Source organism: Sclerotinia sclerotiorum, genomic scaffold (assembly GCF_000146945.2).
Source record: "Sclerotinia sclerotiorum 1980 UF-70 scaffold_16 genomic scaffold, whole genome shotgun sequence".
NCBI classification, from domain to species: Eukaryota; Fungi; Ascomycota; class Leotiomycetes; order Helotiales; family Sclerotiniaceae; genus Sclerotinia; species Sclerotinia sclerotiorum.
In genome coordinates this window covers 143853-162998 of record NW_001820820.1, presented here as the reverse complement: position 1 = coordinate 162998, position 19146 = coordinate 143853, and the positions used below count along the sequence as shown (strand labels likewise).

The 19146-nt window shown below is 43.5% G+C and overlaps 9 protein-coding genes across 9 annotated transcripts; 4 read left to right on the top strand and 5 right to left on the bottom strand.

The window, feature by feature from the left end:
• Window positions 1-396: 396 nt before the first annotated feature.
• SS1G_10594 (conserved hypothetical protein) lies at window positions 397-2590 on the bottom strand (the record flags this gene model as incomplete). The annotated part of the gene is made up of 5 exons (XM_001588098.1): window positions 397-431; window positions 502-1481; window positions 1528-2228; window positions 2288-2498; window positions 2568-2590. The coding sequence occupies 5 exons, from the start codon at window positions 2588-2590 to the stop codon at window positions 397-399; spliced, it is 1950 nt and encodes a 649-aa protein (XP_001588148.1).
• Window positions 2591-2911: 321 nt separating this feature from the next.
• SS1G_10593 (predicted protein) lies at window positions 2912-3112 on the bottom strand (the record flags this gene model as incomplete). The annotated part of the gene is made up of 1 exon (XM_001588097.1): window positions 2912-3112. The coding sequence occupies one exon, from the start codon at window positions 3110-3112 to the stop codon at window positions 2912-2914; it is 201 nt and encodes a 66-aa protein (XP_001588147.1).
• Window positions 3113-3384: 272 nt separating this feature from the next.
• Window positions 3385-3831, top strand: SS1G_10592 (hypothetical protein; the record flags this gene model as incomplete). The annotated part of the gene is made up of 1 exon (XM_001588096.1): window positions 3385-3831. The coding sequence occupies one exon, from the start codon at window positions 3385-3387 to the stop codon at window positions 3829-3831; it is 447 nt and encodes a 148-aa protein (XP_001588146.1).
• A 1239-nt stretch (window positions 3832-5070) lies between these two features.
• Window positions 5071-5454, top strand: SS1G_10591 (hypothetical protein; the record flags this gene model as incomplete). The annotated part of the gene is made up of 1 exon (XM_001588095.1): window positions 5071-5454. The coding sequence occupies one exon, from the start codon at window positions 5071-5073 to the stop codon at window positions 5452-5454; it is 384 nt and encodes a 127-aa protein (XP_001588145.1).
• A 1676-nt stretch (window positions 5455-7130) lies between these two features.
• SS1G_10590 (hypothetical protein) lies at window positions 7131-9110 on the top strand (the record flags this gene model as incomplete). Its single annotated transcript, XM_001588094.1, has 4 exons — window positions 7131-7701; window positions 7793-8013; window positions 8174-8245; window positions 8379-9110. The coding sequence occupies 4 exons, from the start codon at window positions 7131-7133 to the stop codon at window positions 9108-9110; spliced, it is 1596 nt and encodes a 531-aa protein (XP_001588144.1).
• Window positions 9111-9562: 452 nt separating this feature from the next.
• On the bottom strand, window positions 9563-9961 carry SS1G_10589 (hypothetical protein; the record flags this gene model as incomplete). Its single annotated transcript, XM_001588093.1, has 2 exons — window positions 9563-9596; window positions 9855-9961. 2 exons carry the CDS (start codon window positions 9959-9961, stop codon window positions 9563-9565), a joined length of 141 nt encoding a protein of 46 aa, XP_001588143.1.
• A 611-nt stretch (window positions 9962-10572) lies between these two features.
• SS1G_10588 (hypothetical protein) lies at window positions 10573-14041 on the top strand (the record flags this gene model as incomplete). The annotated part of the gene is made up of 5 exons (XM_001588092.1): window positions 10573-10587; window positions 10723-11960; window positions 12288-13718; window positions 13789-13842; window positions 13927-14041. The coding sequence occupies 5 exons, from the start codon at window positions 10573-10575 to the stop codon at window positions 14039-14041; spliced, it is 2853 nt and encodes a 950-aa protein (XP_001588142.1).
• An 824-nt stretch (window positions 14042-14865) lies between these two features.
• On the bottom strand, window positions 14866-16138 carry SS1G_10587 (hypothetical protein; the record flags this gene model as incomplete). The annotated part of the gene is made up of 7 exons (XM_001588091.1): window positions 14866-14918; window positions 14976-15043; window positions 15099-15352; window positions 15404-15503; window positions 15562-15618; window positions 15957-16006; window positions 16106-16138. 7 exons carry the CDS (start codon window positions 16136-16138, stop codon window positions 14866-14868), a joined length of 615 nt encoding a protein of 204 aa, XP_001588141.1.
• Window positions 16139-17137: 999 nt separating this feature from the next.
• SS1G_10586 (hypothetical protein) lies at window positions 17138-18419 on the bottom strand (the record flags this gene model as incomplete). Its single annotated transcript, XM_001588090.1, has 5 exons — window positions 17138-17372; window positions 17423-17559; window positions 17620-17892; window positions 18016-18345; window positions 18411-18419. 5 exons carry the CDS (start codon window positions 18417-18419, stop codon window positions 17138-17140), a joined length of 984 nt encoding a protein of 327 aa, XP_001588140.1.
• Between the last annotated feature and the right edge of the window lie 727 nt (window positions 18420-19146).

Genomic DNA, 19146 nt, shown 5'->3' with positions numbered 1-19146 from the left:
GTGAGGTACTTACTACTACAACTACTGTACTTGGTTGATTGATTGATTGATGACAGCGGGGTTGTGGTATATATGTGTATGTACTCCGTACATATGTTATATTAGCATCAGCATTAGCATAAGCGCGTTATATTTCGCAGTCATTAGATCCATCCTGTTTGTTGTATTGTTGAAATGCAATGCTGTATGTGGTATTTGTTGTTTTTGGTACTCTTCATGAAAACGCTTTCTCAATCAAATAGTCAATAATCCACCCCTTTCTCTCACATAATGAAAATACCAATGCTTTTCTATGTCCTACAGCCATTGATTCGCCTCGCCCGCACTTTCAACCATCACGCTATCCGTCATCGCCGTCATGCATCAATCCGCCCACCCGTCAACCATACAACCAATTTACTGCATCTTCTCATATGTAGCCATCAGGGAACCTAGAAATATGTTAGAACTCTTATTTTGAAGTATCACAAGGTGCAAAAGAAAAAGAAAATCTAAACTTACCAATGAAAGTAGTCACCAAGCGACTTCTCACTTGGCAGATATCCTCTGGCACCAACCAAATTGTCGCACCCATCTTTCTTGCGATACTGATACTCAACTTGGCGTTCATGTAAGCATCATCCTCATTTGTCCCTGGTGTCACGAGATCGTAATCTACGTAACTGCTCTTCATTCCATTCAAAACATCAAGAAGGAAGACACCACTTCCAATCGATTGATCCTTGAAAGAGCGGATAGTAGAGCTCTTGCCTCCCTTCTGTGACATGTTATTGGCCCATTTGATCATTTCTGCATCTGAAATTTCACGCTTTCCGAGACGTTGAGCAAGGGCTGTGAGGGTCTCGGAAATATCTCTGCGCATCAATTGCCAAACGAGACCGAGTGTAAGAGTTCGTTGACCATCGTAAATATCAGCTCCTTGAACACCGACTAATGAGAAACGGTTTTGTTTCCCAAGTTCGATAGCGTAGTTTGTGTTCTCTAGGGCCTTGAATCTCGACATTTCTCCACCGGCAGGCACCTTGTTCACATGGCGCCAATTGACGGAACCCTTGATAACTTTGTCGTATGCCTGTAGGATGATGGTGCCGTCTTTGAGGTCTTCGTATAAGGAATTCACAGCAGGTTGCACATCGAGACTGTTCAACCAGAGAGTGAAAACTCTTGCTTCTCTCTCGCCTTCTGCATCGAAATCATCAACCTGGGCTTTCTCTTCTTCCGTGATCGGATCTAGCGCTGGACGGGTATTGAAGAGATTGGCAACAAAAGCCAAGTTTAATTTGGGGTTTCCAGCTACAAGAGAACTAGGCGTAAGGAACTTTCGGCAGTCAAGTTTATCTGCGTTCTGTAAAACCTGCTCCGCTCTCTGCAAAAGGTCGCCTGTTTGTAATGGTCCACGATCGCAACACTCTGGCGCAATCTGAGCTAGGAGAACAGTGTAATTTTCAGCATCCTTCACATCGCTAGAAAAGTTCGTAACTCTGATAGAATGTTAGCAAGTTCTGACTACCTTAAGATTAGTCCTACCTTCGTGGCCAATTCGCAGCTTTCAAATGATAGTTGACCCATCTAAGTAAGATTTGCTCGGGAGGTAATCTCAAGAATTGTTCCAATGTCTCGTCTTCCTCCAAGAGCCTATACAACTCTGGGTGAAGCTTGATATCGATCTTGTTCAACAGACCTCTTCGGATAATTTGCCAAATTAGACCCAAAATCAAATGTTCTCGGACTTCTATGATATCTCCACTGCCAATGTTGACCACCGAACAACCAATACCCTTCGCAGATTCGATAACAATGTTATTGTTCTCAGTCATATGGAATGCGTTGAGGGTCTTGATCTTCTTTCCGGGGCGGTTTAGCACACGCTCATCAATAGTATCTGGCACACTGTCGTTGATCAACTTGGCTAATACTAGACCATCCTTACACTCATCGAACATCTCAAAGGTATCTGTGGGAAATGGCAGACGCGAGCCGATATCTGCGTCGCCTGCCAAGACTGCGTTGATATGACGGGTAAATTCTGTTCGCTCATCCTCATTGATGGTATGGGTAACGTTCGATGAAGATCCTTGGACTTGAATACGGCCACTGATGCTTGCCTTTGAGGCATGTCCGCTTGCCCCCCCTCCGGTTTGTTGAGATACTATTCCACGAGCAGGACTCTGTGGACCGGTTGACATGCGCTGCTGTGCTGGTGACGAAACCCGTAGCTTGGAGATAAGCTTGAAGGTAATTAGTCAATATTCGTCAATGTGCTAAATAGATGTTTGCCTAAACTTACTCCTACATAATCCTCTAGCTCAACTCTTCTAGACGAGTCAAGATCGACCTCTTTTAAAGCCTGCCTTACAACATCGTAAGGCTGTCTTTCGCTCCCTTGTGTAGCTTTGATAGCAGTAGCCTCATCAATATATCCCTTGTCATCCACGTCGAGCTTGCGGAAGGCATCTTGGAGACCAAAGATCTCATCTTGCGCAAATTGAGGATACTTCCTATAAAGTAAGAAGGTTAGACAAAGGTGGGCTTGTCTAATTAATAGGACTATTAGAATATTTACATACCTCTGCAACTTGATAATATTCATATTTGCGAATTGTTATTTGGGTCTTAACTTTCGCAGTCGAAAAGACTTGAGTTCTTGGTTTTGTAATTCAGGAGGCAGGTTGAGGTACCTATCGGTATTAGGTAGCTGTGGATACCCCTCCCAGTGATGCCACTATAAATAATGATGCCGGCGCAAGAAGCTGTAAACCACGGAATAATCGTGAGAAATGTCAAGAAGGCAGATATTCTTTGTCAGAGTTGAGTAGAGGGAAGAAGGAGAAGAGAAGCAAGAGAAAGAAATAAATGTTGGATTCTTTCAAGATTTAAACTTTTATCTTAATGGGAGATTTTCGAGTTCAAATTATGCCTCAATGCAAACTGATGTGATGCGATGCACAGCCCAAACCCAACCCCGCTGACGTTTTTCTGCTTTCTTGGGCGGCCGTCCACCAGTCTCGCACTCGTAACTTTGTACTTTGTACTTCGTACACCGTAACCGTACACCGGCCCTTAGTAATTTCGGACTTTCAGCTGATAATTGACCATCCTCCGTTCTGTGCATTCTGGATCTCAAGGTCTTCAAGGTTCTCAGGCTTCTACCAACTTCCTTGATATTCTTGGGTACAGTTGCACATTTCCAATTTCGCATCCTTGAGTTCTAAAGCAGGTAATTGTACATCCATCTATCCTAATACGACCATTCATGCACGCCATGCGAAACACAAAGACTTTACTTTTCTATACGCGTGTACGCACATTTCATTTTCGCCATTGCTGACGACTACCCTTCGCCGCATTCAAGGCAACTGATTATCGACAATGGATCGCATCGCAATGGACAATTCAACAGAAGAATTAATCCACGTCAAAAAAGTATGGGATAACATGAAAGGAAACAGTCCCATCTACGACTTCCTTCTCGCAGATGTTGAAATTGTATCGGCTACAAAAGGTCTAGTTGTTTCCCGCTTGACTATGGGAAGCAATCATGTCAATTCTCGAGGTACTATCCACGGCGCTGTGAGTGCTAGTTTGGTCGACTGGTCTGGGGGTCTTGCTATTGCTTCTCATGGACTGGAAAAGTCTGGCGCAAGCATAGACATTCACATTAGTTATATTGGAACCGCTCATGTTGGAGATGTCTTGAATATTGAGGCAACCGCGTCGAAGGTTGGACGATCAATTGCTTTTACCACGATTAAAATCAGTAAGCTTGTCGATGGCCAGCCGGGACCCATGGTAGCGACGGCATCACATACAAAATACTTAAGTACCAAGTAAGGAGAGTGGGCATATGGTTAGTAGAAAGCATTGGTAGAAAATGCGAATGGTAGAACATAGACAGAGGTCTCGGGGTATAGAATATTAATGCCGCCATCTTCTTGCACAGTTAGAGGGTAACATGGGATACAAACACTATGTATGGTTGTTCCTTTTTGAAAAGCAAAACAGTGCTTGTCTTATTTTTATTGAGATTTAGATTTCCCATTATGACATGATGTTGTGTTGTGTGGTGGTAGTTTAGAAGACTACAAAGCCGAGCAAATTCACACATCCCATACCTACCTACGTACGATAAGAAAATTTTTAGATATGACTTTTTTTGCTCTCACCCCGCTATAAGAATTTCAACCCGTTCCTCAAGACTTTTCTCTCCCAAAACACAACCACATAACAATTCCTTAACAAAGCTATAACAAGTTAAATCTATTTTTCCTTTATTTGTACGAAGATGGATATCTGTAAACTATGCTCGGAAAGTTTAACTGTCCAGCTCGACCCAGATGAGGACCAGTTTGAAGGTGGAAGCTCTTCTCTAGGAAGCGTTCCAGACGACCTTCAGTTGATTTGCGGGTGTCACATGCATTGGTAAGAAAGCATATATATTGGTTATTCTCCATACGACCACTTGAGATTATTTTCCACTTGCCTTGCATAATAATTCTCTAGTGTTCAGAGCCGGTGTTTATGTCGAACAAATTGCCTGTATGGACGCCAGTTCGAGGATAGTTCTTCGCGAGGTTTATGTATCAATTAGATGCAGTTATACCATAGAGATTTAGGAAACAGGCAAGGGCATGTTTCTCAAAACAGACATCATTCGCCTTTCTCATATCTTCTAGCCAAGGCAAACTCTTTTTGATTTTCCTATTAATCCCTGAGAGACAATCTCTTACTTCATGAGTCGTTCTATGCTTTCATTTGAGCATGTCAAGCTTAACTAGATTTGTCACATATCTCGTCAGTTAAAAAGCAGATCAAACTTACTGATTTTGACGCAGGCAATGTCTTTTGGATGAATCTCCTCAAATTGTGAATAAGCTCAATTGCCCGTCGTGTGATAAGTCAATTGCATCTTCAATAGCTTCATCCTCAACATCCGTGTCTGGAACTCGGGTCCCCACTAGATACCACAACGAAGGAGGCATTCAAGAAGACCTTGACATCTTGCCTCTTATTACTGAGGAAGCCTATCTCGACGAACACCCGAAAGCACGTCCCGCTCGAGCATTCATGACAATGTGTGCGGAAGGAGATATCTTCGGAATTAACGACCTACTGAGTGCTGTAGACGATGATGAGGATGGAGAAGGAATATCGGCCAAGCCGATCCTCCGTTATCAGGATCCTTTAGATGGAATGAAAAGTGGTTTGCACGTGGCCGTTGAAAAGGGACAGGAGGAAGTCATCTGGCTCTTGTTGTGGCTCGCTTCGACTCTTTCAACAAACATCTTCCCCGAGCAAATCAGCCAAATGGCAGAGGCAATGGGAGTAGAACGCGATACTGCCGATGGGAAAGATATCCGGAATCTTCGGGATGCTGAAGGACGGTTGGCAAGCGATTTGGCGAGAAGTACAGGCAATGTTCTCTTGACAGAATTACTGTCGGCGAATCTGCCCTGATGTGTTGTACGGTGTATGAATAGCAAAATGCAATGATATGGATATAGATGTTATGGACTCTTTACAGAAGTAGTAAGATTGGGTTGCGCTGTTAACTGTGTTACCACATAACCACATAATCTCGCGCTCTTGGCATTCGAATTAATCCGGTCGGACAAATATTAGACCGCCTACCTCATAGATTCATTGATTGGCAGTATTATTGCAGCTACAGATTTTTGCTTGATTAGGTGGCCATACATAAGCACAACTTGCTGCATTGAAAATATCAGGCAAACCGGCATTACTTTCGTCCGCATAGGGATTTGACAAATGCCGTGAGCCGAAATCTTTCGAGACTGTACCCGATTTTACGGTATGTGACGAATGCGACATCGTTGAGAACTCATAATTTCTGCCCGACATCATCGATGCAGGACGGGGGCTAGACAGGGCTGAAGCGGCAAAATATCGGTAGAGTAGTGGCTCAAATTTTGACATGACAATGGAATAATAATGCGCTCGGATGCGGACATGCGGTAGGTACGAAAAATTATAAATTTCAACACTAAGAATTTAGAACTGAGTAAAATCTACGTCATTTTGTGACTCCACATGCTCACCTAGGCCTCAAGTTTTACTTAGTACTTCCGAAGATTCCTTAATCCCTTCTACGGACTGAGTTTCTGCTTCCTAATCCCTATTCGAACAGACGATCTGAACCTACATGATTCGATTTCATAGCGGCAGTCATGAAAGGCTATCACAATTATGTTCAACGACCTCGGGAGCAAATGGTCTTCGGCCTTCTTAATGTGCGAATGCGATATGCCAAGCTATATCGTGCCCCTCAGTTCCCAGCAGTACATACAAACAAAAAAGGCATAGCAGTACCTGGTAGGTAGAAAGGTCTCATGTAAGAGGTAGGACGTGATAATCAAACACACGATTCGGAGAGTCAGGGAAGTGCGCGCGACAGCGAAAACTGTTATTTCTTACATGATATGATTGATGGTCGTACAGATCATATATATAATCCAGATAAGGTATTTAGATTGTTCCTTTTCCTTTCCGACATTTCCATCCTGATTGTTATTATTGCCAAATTGCGTGCCTGAATCCCAAAGAAAGCTATCGTTCCAAAGGCACCGATACAATAAACCTTCTTTCAAAATATTACTCAACCTTCGTCATCTTTTCCCCTTGATTTCTCATCAATATTTAAATTTTGTACCTGCATGGAAACCGCATTTAATCGCACATATTCAGTCCCCATATATCGCCTTCTTCAAGATACCAGGCATTTCAACTCTGTGCATTAACCTTCATTTAAAGACGATATACTTCGCAGCGTCTTAATGTATCAGACGGCTACAGTATTGCCAGCTCCCACACTTGCGATAGACCATTGCGACCAAGGTCTGGTCTATACCGGCTATTGAGGCACGAATAAAAAGCAGTGCCCGAAAACAGTGTTAACCAGAAGTTCGCCGTCGTTGTGTGTCCCATGTTTGGACGATTGAGTGAGTTTGATGCCATACCACAGGAAATTCGGAGAAGGTTTCAGGCTAACACTATCATAGCAGTAAAAATTCTCTCTTGTTCTTCAATTGAGATCCCCCGATACATGAACAAAATAGATAACCTTCACTCATCTTCAACACGCTTTCTCTCAGTAGCTTCACAAGATGACCAGAATGGCATCCACGACTGCGCTACCTCTCATGACGACAGTCCCTTCCTCTAATTCAGAACATCCAGTACGACCTTCCGTAGTTGGAAAATCGAAGGAAAATGGCGTCAATATACCGAATTCAAAACGAACGCAAAAGCCTTCAACTGACCCTAAATATTCATCGTCTTTGAAAATAGCGTTAGAAACGGTCGCCAGGAACCGACGAGATTCTTTGGATGTATCGGAGAGTGATAGTTTGGAAGACTATGATACCTTGAAACCAGATCCGATGTCCATCATTACAGGGGGGAAGGGCGGAGGCCTCGATACAGATACCGGAACGGCGACAGAGATTACCATTCCACAGACAGTGTATGCGGAATTGAAGATTCCGTTCCAACAATCGCGGAAGGGCGTGGCAAAGCGCAAAAACATTCCGGTGACTCTCAAGAAGCTCCAAAAGGGCGGGGGAAGGCATTATACTTTCGAGACAGATGATGCTGAACTACGAGATCTTCTGAAAGATACTGTCGCGCATTATTCTCAAGACAAAAAGCCAGGACAGCCAAAGCATAAAAGCAAGTTTAGTGACCGTAAGTTGTTCCCAATCTTGAATATTTTAGGCCGAAAGTGTTTCAGAGGGGAATTGTGCAGGGAGAATATATTGCTAATTAACTTGAACAGTGGTATTCACTAAAAAGTTCACTGCTTTTGATCGGCACAATAACATTATTGCTGAATCGCCTTTCCATGGGTTTCTAACATTAGCTTGGCTGGCGTTCGTCGTTTTTGTACTCCAACTTGCCTTCGCAAATTGGCGAACTCATGGAAATATACTTGGAACGAATGAAATTATGGAAATGATGTTCCACCGGGATGTCATAGTTCTTGGTCTGTCCGATGGTGTAATGTGCTTTTCTACGGGGTTTGGACTTATCCTACAAAAATTTATACATCGAGGATATATTAGCTGGAATAGAGAAGGCTGGATTATTCAAAGTGTAGGTCTACTCCTTGACTAATCTATAAGAAAAGAATCTCTTTACTGAACGTGACTCATTATAGGCATGGGAACTATTATACCTCGCTCTAGTGGTGAGCTGGACATTGTTTCGCGAGTGGCCATGGACACACACCGTAAGTGACCAAGATATTAAACTAATCCTTCTACAAGTGGTCTGAGGTCCTAAGACTCTCAGACTATCCCAAAAAATGCTCATCTTCTCTTGCAATTCCTGTTCAGATTCGCTTACAGCATCTCTTTGGGCAGGTCTTTTTCGTTCTCCACGGACTCGTCATGATGATGAAACAACATTCTTATGCTTTTTACAATGGTTACCTATCTGAGGAATATCAGAGTCGTTTAAAACTTCAGCGTAAATTAAAACAGCTGGAAAGTATTTCGCCAGTGCAGACACCTTCTGCGACAACACCCGCCGTTGCCTCATTATCTACCTCGTATCTAGACGCCAGGCCAACCTCTCATGACGTTCATCAGAGAATCTCCCAGCGAACACTTTCTATTATGGAATCTACTATCGATCAAGTAGCAGCTGCAGTCGATTCCTGTGAGCCACTTGACCTTGATCAAATCCAGACGTTTGCGCGAATTCTTAAATGGGAAATCGATTTTTTGAGCAAAGAACTGGAAGGGAAATGTACGGCCAGCAAAAATCAGTACCCAAGTAATCTCACTTTAGCCAACCATTACGAGTACATCGTTCTCCCAACTTTGGTCTATGAGTTGGAATATCCTCGATCCGATAACATCGACTGGTATAACGTTGCCGAGAAAGCCATTGCGACGGTTGGTCTCTTGATTGTCATGAATTTAATTTCGCAAACCTATATCTATCCTATCGTAGTTCAGACGATCAGGATGAAAGAATCAGATATGACACCTTACGAACGCCTCCTTAATTTCCCGGGGATTGTTAGCGATCTAGCCTTCCCTTTCCTTGCCGAGTACATTCTAGTAAGTTGTAACGCATCAAAATTCTAGCTACCTCCACTAATCTTCTGTCAGACGTGGTATGTAATTTGGGAATGCATACTCAACCTTCTTGCTGAGTTAACCTGCTACGCCGACCGAGGTTTCTATGAGGCCTGGTGGAATTCTGTTTCTTGGGATCAATTCGCACGCGATTGGAATCGGCCAGTTCACAATTTCCTCCTGCGACACGTTTACCACTCCTCAATCTCGAGTTTGAAGGTCAACAAGAAGACGGCCACCCTCATTACTTTCTTCTTGAGCTCATGCGTACATGAGCTTGTCATGTGGTGTATTTTCAAGAAACTTCGTGGATATCTCCTGGTTCTACAAATGTGCCAGATTCCGCTGACCATAATGAGTCAAACGAAGTGGATGAAAGGTAAAAAGATTTTGGGTAATGTGCTGTTCTGGATAGGTATATTCACGGGACCGAGTCTTTTGTGTAGTCTCTATTTGATCATCTAGATACCTGCTTTAGCTTTTGTACGTTCGATACTATTTACTATTTGGCATGTGGGTTATTAGCGGGCGTTTTAGGAATCTCTCGACTTTGATATCACGGCATGGGGGAAAGCTTTGCTACAGCAGTAAAAGGGCGATTCATAGACTATACCTTATAGAGCGCACGTCAGCATGTGTATATATACAATATGGGTCTAAAATTCAAGAAGAGTAAAGGAGTTCATGGTCTGAGTGTTTTGATGTGTCTCAATATCAGATGATAGGGTCAAGCTAGTACCTATGCAGATGCACGGAGTAGGTACTGAGACCGGTACTGAGATCGGTACACCAGGTAGTGGGGTCACAAAGCCTGAACCATATTGACGGGATAAGCCGAAAGCATCGTCATAATAAACCATGTTGTGAATTGCATCTGTTGCATGCATCTTTATCACCGTTATTTACGATGCTATACATACTTACCTATCCCAACTTAACATTTCAAAAACAGCTTCACCACGAGCGATAATATGCTTCATCAACAAGATAGATCGACCCACGGGATATCGAGAGGACACTTCATACCGTTCAAAAATTCTATACTAAGGTCCGAGCGATATCAATAATATAATGTACAGATACCCCATTTCTATTTAATATGTCCGGATCGGCAATTACCGCATAACACAGCATCAACCCTCCCAAACAATTTGGCATACATTGGCTTACTCTATGAACCATCTCTTTCACCAAGTTAGAATAGTACCCAAGCACCTTCCCAAGAACCGTCGACTTCCATTATCATATTCTGCCCTCAACTGGATCAGATCCTCAGGCGTAATTGACGCCCTATGGCGAGCCAATGACAAGAAAATGGAGTCTGCGCCTGGGAACAAGCCAAAACCACTAGAGAGATCATATCTATCCGCGGCAGTAGAATCAATCTCACCATGGGGAGGTTCTCGAGCATCTACACCTAAAGCTACAACGCCTACGTTTCCTGGAGAAGGCTCAGGATTAAAAAATCAACATGGTGGGGACCACAGTACGAATCATTGGCATGGATGGAGCACTAAAAATTACCCTCCCGATTGCCCTCCGTTGAATCCAAGATGGTTTCATGCTGTTGATGTAGGTGTCTTTTTCTAGAACATTGGTGTTCATAAGCTTACCGCTATAGATCCCCAAGAGGAAACCGAAGCTCCTCAAGACCGAGCAAGAAGAAACCAAACCGGCAGCCCCTCCCAAAAAGTTTGTTACTTTCTCAGAGCACGATTCCCGCGCAATAGAAGCTGCATACCAGAAGCTTGTCGAGGACTATGGTAATGGTACAGATCCACGGCAGAAGTCACAGAGTGGCAATTGGGAACACACCTCTGGAAGCGCGGGTCAGAAGGCGAACACAAGTATTAATGAAGCTGGGAATAATGAGGAGGCTGATAGGGGAATCAAAGTTCCGGTTCAAGAGGACTTTTTATTTGATGTCGATATTGAGAAGAGAGAGCTCTCACCAGTATATTGGCTTGGCGCGATATTTGATGTTCGCAGAGGTAGCTGGTTTTATCAAGAGGGTTCAGTCCTCAAACCTTGTGAGGAAAATTTGGCCACACAGCTAGAGGAAGGATATCTGAAAGTTAAACCTTTTCGTTATCCTAAACCTCCAGAGAAAAATACTGTTAGACCATTGTCTGTTAAACCGGGAGAGGAACCGAGATCGTTAGCGCGTAGTGGTGCTTTCGGAGGGACGAACCGTAATGGCTCTCCCTCCGTGACTCCGAAAGGCTCAGCCGAAAATTTGAAAATACCACAGCATGGATCTGATGATGGCAGTGTACTAAAGGACTCATCGCCACCTCATCAACCTCAGACTCATCGTTTATTCGGAACACACATGAACTCTGTTGTCACTTATCAAGATGATCATGTGGCCTGGATCTCGACTGATAACATCATGTCACGGGTCAGTAGCACCGTTTATCAAAAGTTTGCAGGTGGAGGCTACTTAGGGGGTGTGAAGGTCGTTCGTGGATATTCGGAGCCAGGCAAAACGAAAGACACATCAGCTACCGATAAAGACAAGGGACCGAAGACACCTACTAGTGCTGCTGCCGTTACTTCAAGCACCCCAGAGTATCTGCAGCTTGACGAGCGTCAACAAAAGTTACTGAAACGACGATCTGCACCTCCCAGCACAAGTAACTCCGAAGCTTTGCCAGAAGACAAGAGTAGCGAGCTTCGGGAAGCGGCTTACAATAAGCTAAACTCTATAGGTGCGGATGCAGAAGCTGAAGCTGAGAGGAAACGTGATGAGAAAGAGATCCAAAATGATTATAATGATCGAGATGATGAGAATCAAGGGCGCAATATTCAACATCTTATTCTGGTAACACATGGTATCGGTCAACGCTTAGGTATGAGGTATGTAGTCAAATTCTTATTTTTGTTTCATTTACTATTTGTCTCTCGACTGGTCGTTCTTATCGGCTCTATGTGGTGGAAATATCAATCTTCAGAGGTATATTGCACACTGTTTTAAGTTCCTATAATTTCTACAATAGTCAATACCAAAGAATTGGTGGGCTTTAGTGGCATTCTTTAGAAGAAAGTTTGCTTCCGAAGATAAGTCAATGATGCGAAATCAGCTGGGACAGTTTGCAAATCGATTTTCATTTCTGAATTTCTCAATTGTAGATATGTCTTTTGGTAATGAGAGTAATTGTCGTTTAATTTGTTAATGTTCAATAGGACTGAAAGTGTTAATTTCGTCCATGACGTAAACGCTCTCCGCCAAACGCTCAAAACCGTATACGGAAACTCGGCCGATTTGCAGGCTCTAAACGGGGAGATTGATAAACTTCCCAAGAATTGCCGTGTTCAAGTTCTCCCTATCTGCTGGCGTCACTTGCTTGACTTTCCTCGCAAAGGCGTCAGGCAGAATCGTAAAGAGCATGATCTTGGTGATGCCTTTGGGGAAGAGGAAGAATATCCAAGCCTTGATGATATTACAGTGGAGGGTGTGCCATTTGTTCGCTCTCTCATCACCGATCTTGCTCTTGACATTTTACTGTATCAGAGTGCTTACAGAGAACACATCAGCAGTATCGTTCTTACCGAGGCAAATCGGATTTACAATCTTTTCCGAGAACGCAATCCAGAGTTTTCGGGGAAGGTTAGCTTGATTGGACACTCTTTAGGATCGGCGATTTTGTTTGATATCCTTTGTCATCAGAGAGAAACTAAATCACGCAGTGCCAGTTCTTCGCATTACAAAAGTCGTTCTGTTCCATCTACCAAGTCACATGGTAAGAGTCTCGAATTTGATTTTGAAGTGGAGGATTTCTATTGTCTGGGAAGTCCTATAGGATTGTTCCAGATGTTGAAAGGAAGAACTATTGCTGCTAGAAATCGTACGGAATCGCTGCCGGCAGAAAGTCCCATGGATATGGACTCGATGCAAGATCCTTTCCTGGCGACTGGTTCTGGTGCGGGCTTTTCGTCAGGAGAACATATATCTAGCACGACAGGATTGCCATACTCGATTTCTAGCCCTAAATGTGCCCGGTTGTACAACATCTTCCATCCAACAGATCCGATTAGTTATAGACTTGAGCCTTTAATTGCTCCTGCGATGTCATCCATGAAGCCTCAGCTACTACCTTATACCAAGAAAGGTATCTTTGGTGCAAATATGAACCAAGGAATCACAGGCATTGGTGCAAAAGTAGGACAAAGTGTTAGTGGATTATGGTCTAGTCTGAGCTCTGGCATTGCAAGTAGTCTCCTCAACCGCAGTCTCGGACTCACAGGCGAAGATGTCGAAAGGATGCAAGCGTCAAATTCATCAAACACCAAGGGACAATCCGCAGGGGCAGGAACCAATATAACAGCAGGAGTCATTCCCGACCATCCTACGCTGCAAAGAGAACACACAACTGAAAAGATGAGACAGCTCGCTGAAGACACAGCTGCAGCCGATAGAGATGGAATGGGTACGGCGCCTACTTTGATCGATGATGAGATCGAGACGTTGTATGCGGGATTCCAGAAGAGGAGAAGGACTGATATGCCGGATTCTGATCGGGCTGAGGTGGAGGAGAGAGCGAAGAAATTGAGGAGGGAGGAAATGAAGGTTAGGGCATTGAATCAAAATGGCAGGGTGGATTTCAGTATTCAGGAGTAGGTTCCAAGAATCCCCCGCCCGGCACTTTTTTTTATAAAAAAAAAAGTCAATGCTAATTAGTCACAGAAGCGTACTTGATTTCAACCCGATCAACACGATTGCTAGCCATCTTTCATATTGGTATGTCATGAACTTTTATCTACCCCTTCTATCGTTGGAGAAAGCTTTGAGGAAAGAAAACTATCAAATTCTAACAACACATAGGGCCGACGAAGACGTATCACATTTCCTCATCGGACAACTCCTCTCGCGCCATCGAACGGTCGCTCGTTTAAACAATACAAGCGATAGTAGCAGCAAGCGGAAAAGCAAAAAATAACCAAAAAAACAACATAAAGAATGATTAGAGTGAAAACGAAGTAAATGCATCGTATCGCGTCTCATCTAGTCTATAGATACCTACTCATATTCAACCCCTAGACGGGAAAAGGTGGGGAGGGAGCGGAGGGGGAACAGATATGTGAACATGAAATAGGATAGGATAGGATAGGATATCACCATCTAATCTAATCCATAACTAAACAGGGCGCATGAGATAGGAACATATATTAGGAATTTACATAGCATACTATTCAATATGGTATGATATGATATGATGATGTTATATAATATTATATGATGTATAATACAAGATTAAGCTTACTGTCGGAAAATATAACTTTTTTCATTCTTTCTAGATAGGACAAACGGATGCACGCACGCACGCACCTATGGAATAGGCCTTGTCTTGTCCCCTAAGGTGCCGATTTTGCTATAGTTAGTCCAAATCACAGACATGAGAGAGCATATCTTAAAATATACCCAGTTGTTATAAGGACAGAATCACGATGTTGTCGCTCTTGTTTCAAACGTTGATGAGATGATGTATTTTTGTGTGAATTATGTGCTCAATTTGGAATTTTTAATACTAGTAACTACCCATGCAAAATTATGACCACAATAATATGCCGCTGCTGACCTAAAAGGGGGAGGTGAAATTCTGTTGCTGTGGCCGGTCCAATCCTGGCTCAAGTTGGGAGGTCTCGGGGAATCGATCTAGAAACACAATGGTAAATTCAGGCAAAGAAGGAAATATCAGCAGCCAAAAGACATAATAAACTTTTTCCCTGCCGCATACAAGGCCTCAAGTGGGGAAGGACCTGTTTACTCGGCGGTGTCCAGTTCATCATGCGCTGGTGGAGGAGAATCCATGGTAACTGGTGGTTATCAGACGAATTAGAACAGGCGTATTGGTAGTGTAAGTGTAAATTCACCTTTCCTGTCATCTCCATTGGCTCCGGGTTCACGGGTATCATCACGTTCTTCCTTGATCTCACGGTCCCTAAACATGAAGTGTAAGCTTCCACCCGATTTTTAACCTCTGTGCATTTGCTTACCGATCATCTGGGCTGCGTGAGCGATCGGCTCGGTCACGGTCTCGTCTGTCGTAGTCCCGGTCCCGGCGATCTCGGTCATCCTTACGGGGAGTGTAGTCGCCACGGCCACGTCGGGGAGAGTTTGAACGACGTCGAGGAGAACGGCGGCTACCTCCACCACGTTCTCTCCCGCTATCTCTACCTCCATCACGACGGGCTGGACGGTCCTCACCAGTATCGAATCGCCAAGAAGCCGAGGGAGGTGTGCGGGCCCACTAAATATGCTTTAGAATTCGAGGTGTGTAGGTGATGTCATGAAGACTTACTTCAATCTTCAACAAATCATCCCGACCAATTCGCTTGTTGTGCATTTCATGGTAGGCATCATCTGCATCGCGACGGGACTCATACTCAACGAAAGCAAACCTACTTTACGTGTCAACTATATTAGTGTAGTTGCCAACGGGATTTAGGCTTAACTTACAGACGAGATGCGGCGGTTCGAGGAGCTGGGATATCACAGCGGACCAAACGGCCATAGCTACGAGGATAAGGTTAGACTCAACGTACTATCGAAGAGGGAAATATTGGACAGATATATGGATGAAAGTAAGAGATATATAAGATATGTATAGTAAATAATAATCGATCCGCCGCAATTCGAACTTTTTCTCGCGAGACAAATGTGGGAATATAAATTGTTCGTATCGTTGTGCGACCGCTCGATCGAACGTGGAGGATTGGGCAGAGGGGATAGTATATGCGACGAAAATGACAGCGAAGTCTCGACGGATTAAGGGACGAGGATGGACGAGGATGGGAAAATGGATCATCGCAATCAAGGATGATCATCGAGATATCGATTTTTGGCTGACATACCGTTCGAATTCGTAGGCAAGATCGCGAGCACGGATTCCAGCTCCGAAGCCCTATAGAAAAGATGTCAGTACATTGTTGGAGCTCTAATACAAGTATCTAAAAGTGGCTTTTGGTGTTGAGCGTAGAAGTTGTGGAGGTGGAGCGCATACGGTGACATAGAGTGTTGTACCACCACGAGACATTTTGTTAATGAGAAAGATGATGAGGAAGACCAATCAAATATGACCTCTTTGCTACTCAAGAGTTGACAAGAGTTGACCGATACGTATTATGAGACCTGGTGCACGACAATGAGGTAAATGCTATCAAGTTTGATGTGTAAGTGTTGACGGATAGATCTGGTTGTGGGAAAAGAAAGAATAGAACTGGGCAAGCTTTGGGAAGACGAGAGACAAGATGTTAACCTGGGAAGGCTACTTTATTAGGTAAGGTAAAGTTCTTTGAATCAGACGTGGACGGCTAAAACTGGTTGCTGCCTTATATGTGCAAACGTCTTAACAAATATCACGTGACAGTACACAGTTCCAGGTATCTCCGAGATTGCAAGTTCAGACGGGAAATCAGATTCTCATATTTTAATTTTAGTTATTTATATATAGAAAGGGCGTTCTATTTTGGGCCACATGGGGAAGTTTTCTCTATGAACAGGATATTATGAGCATGATGTATCGAAACTCAAAGTCTCAGATAATGCACAGTAGATACTAGAGTTGCAGTCGAAATATTATATAGCGTTCCTTGATTCACAACTATCTGCTAGATGTTTATGATTAGTCGAATAAATGGATCAATATCTATATATTCAAAATTTCAGTATAGCTATTGTAAAAGTAATCACCTCAATCCAATGAGGTAGAGATGTCTAAAACCTCATGAAACTATCTGCCACAACTTTTATGTTCATACACATTCGAATTTGCCGATTGTTATCGTAAACTCGCCCCAATTTCCTAGCACATCTATTCTCCTACTATCGTCGATTGATAGGACTTGGTCTGAAGAATCTTGTCTGTGTCTTTTTACAAAATAACGCCTGCTCCCATATGCCTACCCAGATGCCTAACCAAATGCAATCCACTGACCCTGGTCTGCGCCGCCTTCATATACAAAGCCTTGACCTTTAATACGCCCATCCAAAACCCACCCTAATTTTGAGAATCACCAGGCGGCTTTTCCCAGGCTCACAAATCGGCTTCGTCGGCTCTCAATGTCAGTAGGAAATCCCTGGTCATCTCGAAACTGAGCCAACTACTCGCCATACTCGGGGCAACCTTGAGCAAATTGGGTACAATCCCTTTGTACATGCCGACGAGGCCTTCTTGTGCAATAATACTTCGGACAGCATGGAAAATTGATTTGTACTGGTATCCCATACCAGACATGGTGTTAATCTGGAAACGACGTCGAAGAACATCACTAAAGAGTATTAATTTTAAATTCAGTCAGACATTAATGTAAACACTCACAATGGATATGTGCATGTTTGTGCTACTGCGCCGGATATAGCTCCAGCTGCTAATTTCCGTCCTGCATTGGGATTCTTGTCTCCCTCCGGAGTGAAATGCTTTCGTACAAGCTCATAAGTCATGAAGTTTAGACCAACCTTATTGCTTAGTTAGCACTACAATTTCAATAACCAAACAACCAAAAGGTTCACACTTACGTACGGCGCAACGCCGGCGACAGTGGGTATAATCCCTCTATATAATGCAAGAATGCCCCCTTCTGTCCTGTACATCGTCTTCAACGTAGCAAACATGCCTGGTAGCTTAGCACTGTGTTGACCCAAAGCCGCGAAAGACGCAGATTGAATAGATAATCTGGTGCGCACAATGTCAAGAGGATATGTAAAGAACACGGAGGTAATTCCAGCGGCCCCGCCGCAAATGAGACGTCTAAAAGAATTTAAGTCTGCGCCTGGAGAGGTCTCAAAGAACTATAGAAGCGCAGGCAATCAGTAATTTTCTTTTGATGCAAATGTTTCTTCTGCTTTAGAAATACTCGAAAAGTCCAACTGCTAGAGAAACAGTAAAAAGTCGAGTAATCTTTGGGCTCTCACCTTTTTGTAGAAATTATAACTTCCAAACTGGACAGCGGAATAGGGGACGATTCGAATGCAATTGGTGCCATTACCCCTCATGAGCCCGCGCCATCCTTCCTCTTTCCACATCTTCATGAGCCCCTTTCCTACGGACATCTTGTATTCTTCTCGTCCTACACTTTGTATTTGGAAGAGAATCTTGAGTCGTTCAAGGGGCGACACAACTGTTCTAGATACAGCACCTGCCACTCCACCGGCGCAGAATGCCGCTACCACAGGTTGTGCGAGAAGCTCCCTGATTTGCAGAACTTTGGGGCCATATTTGGGCGAGAGAACGTCATTCCTAGACTATAACAAAAGAAGAATCAGCGTTTAAACTAGGTTTTGGGCAAGATTAAGAGGATACAACATACGGCAGACATCTCTAGGAAGAGTAGCTAAGCTATGCACCCAAAAGGCTTGAAGCTCAACGCACACCTTAAGCCCACCCGCGCATACGAATCCGAAGAAGAATGCTTCGAAATGGAAGGGCAGTCTCGATATCGGTAGGATATACGCAAACCTCGACTTTTAAGAAAGAAATGAGGAATTGAGGGTCAATTGCTGAATATTTCGTACAGGTACAATTAGGTAGAGATGTGGAGAGGTTGCGAGGCTGGCTGGGTTGACTTCTTTAGACGGACGGGGCTTGAATGGAAGAGATCAAGGAACAGTGCCACCAAATGGGATTTTCAATTTAGTCAGGGAGTAATGATGCAAAAAATAGAAGAGAATCAATAACAGGAGGACACTGAACAAGTTAGTCAAAATGCCTAGTGAATTAAAAGACAAGAAAATTAAAGAAGTCTAGAATAATTTCATAGGTCTATGTGTACGGGGTGTGGTATTGTAATTTGTACTTTGAACTCCAGTATTTGAAATTTAACAGGATTCCAGGGTGGATTGATGATATGCCGGGTTGCGGGTAATGGAGAACTTTATTAGAGGAGGTAGGCAGGTAAACTTTGACATTCTCGAGCTCGACCAATCGACCAGTAGCTAATAAAAGTCAAGCGGGAAAAACTTTACTCTGCAAATCATTCATAAAGGGTTATGATGGAAAGTTCCATCCATGCTTCTATTTATTAGTCATTGGTAAGAAATTGGCTT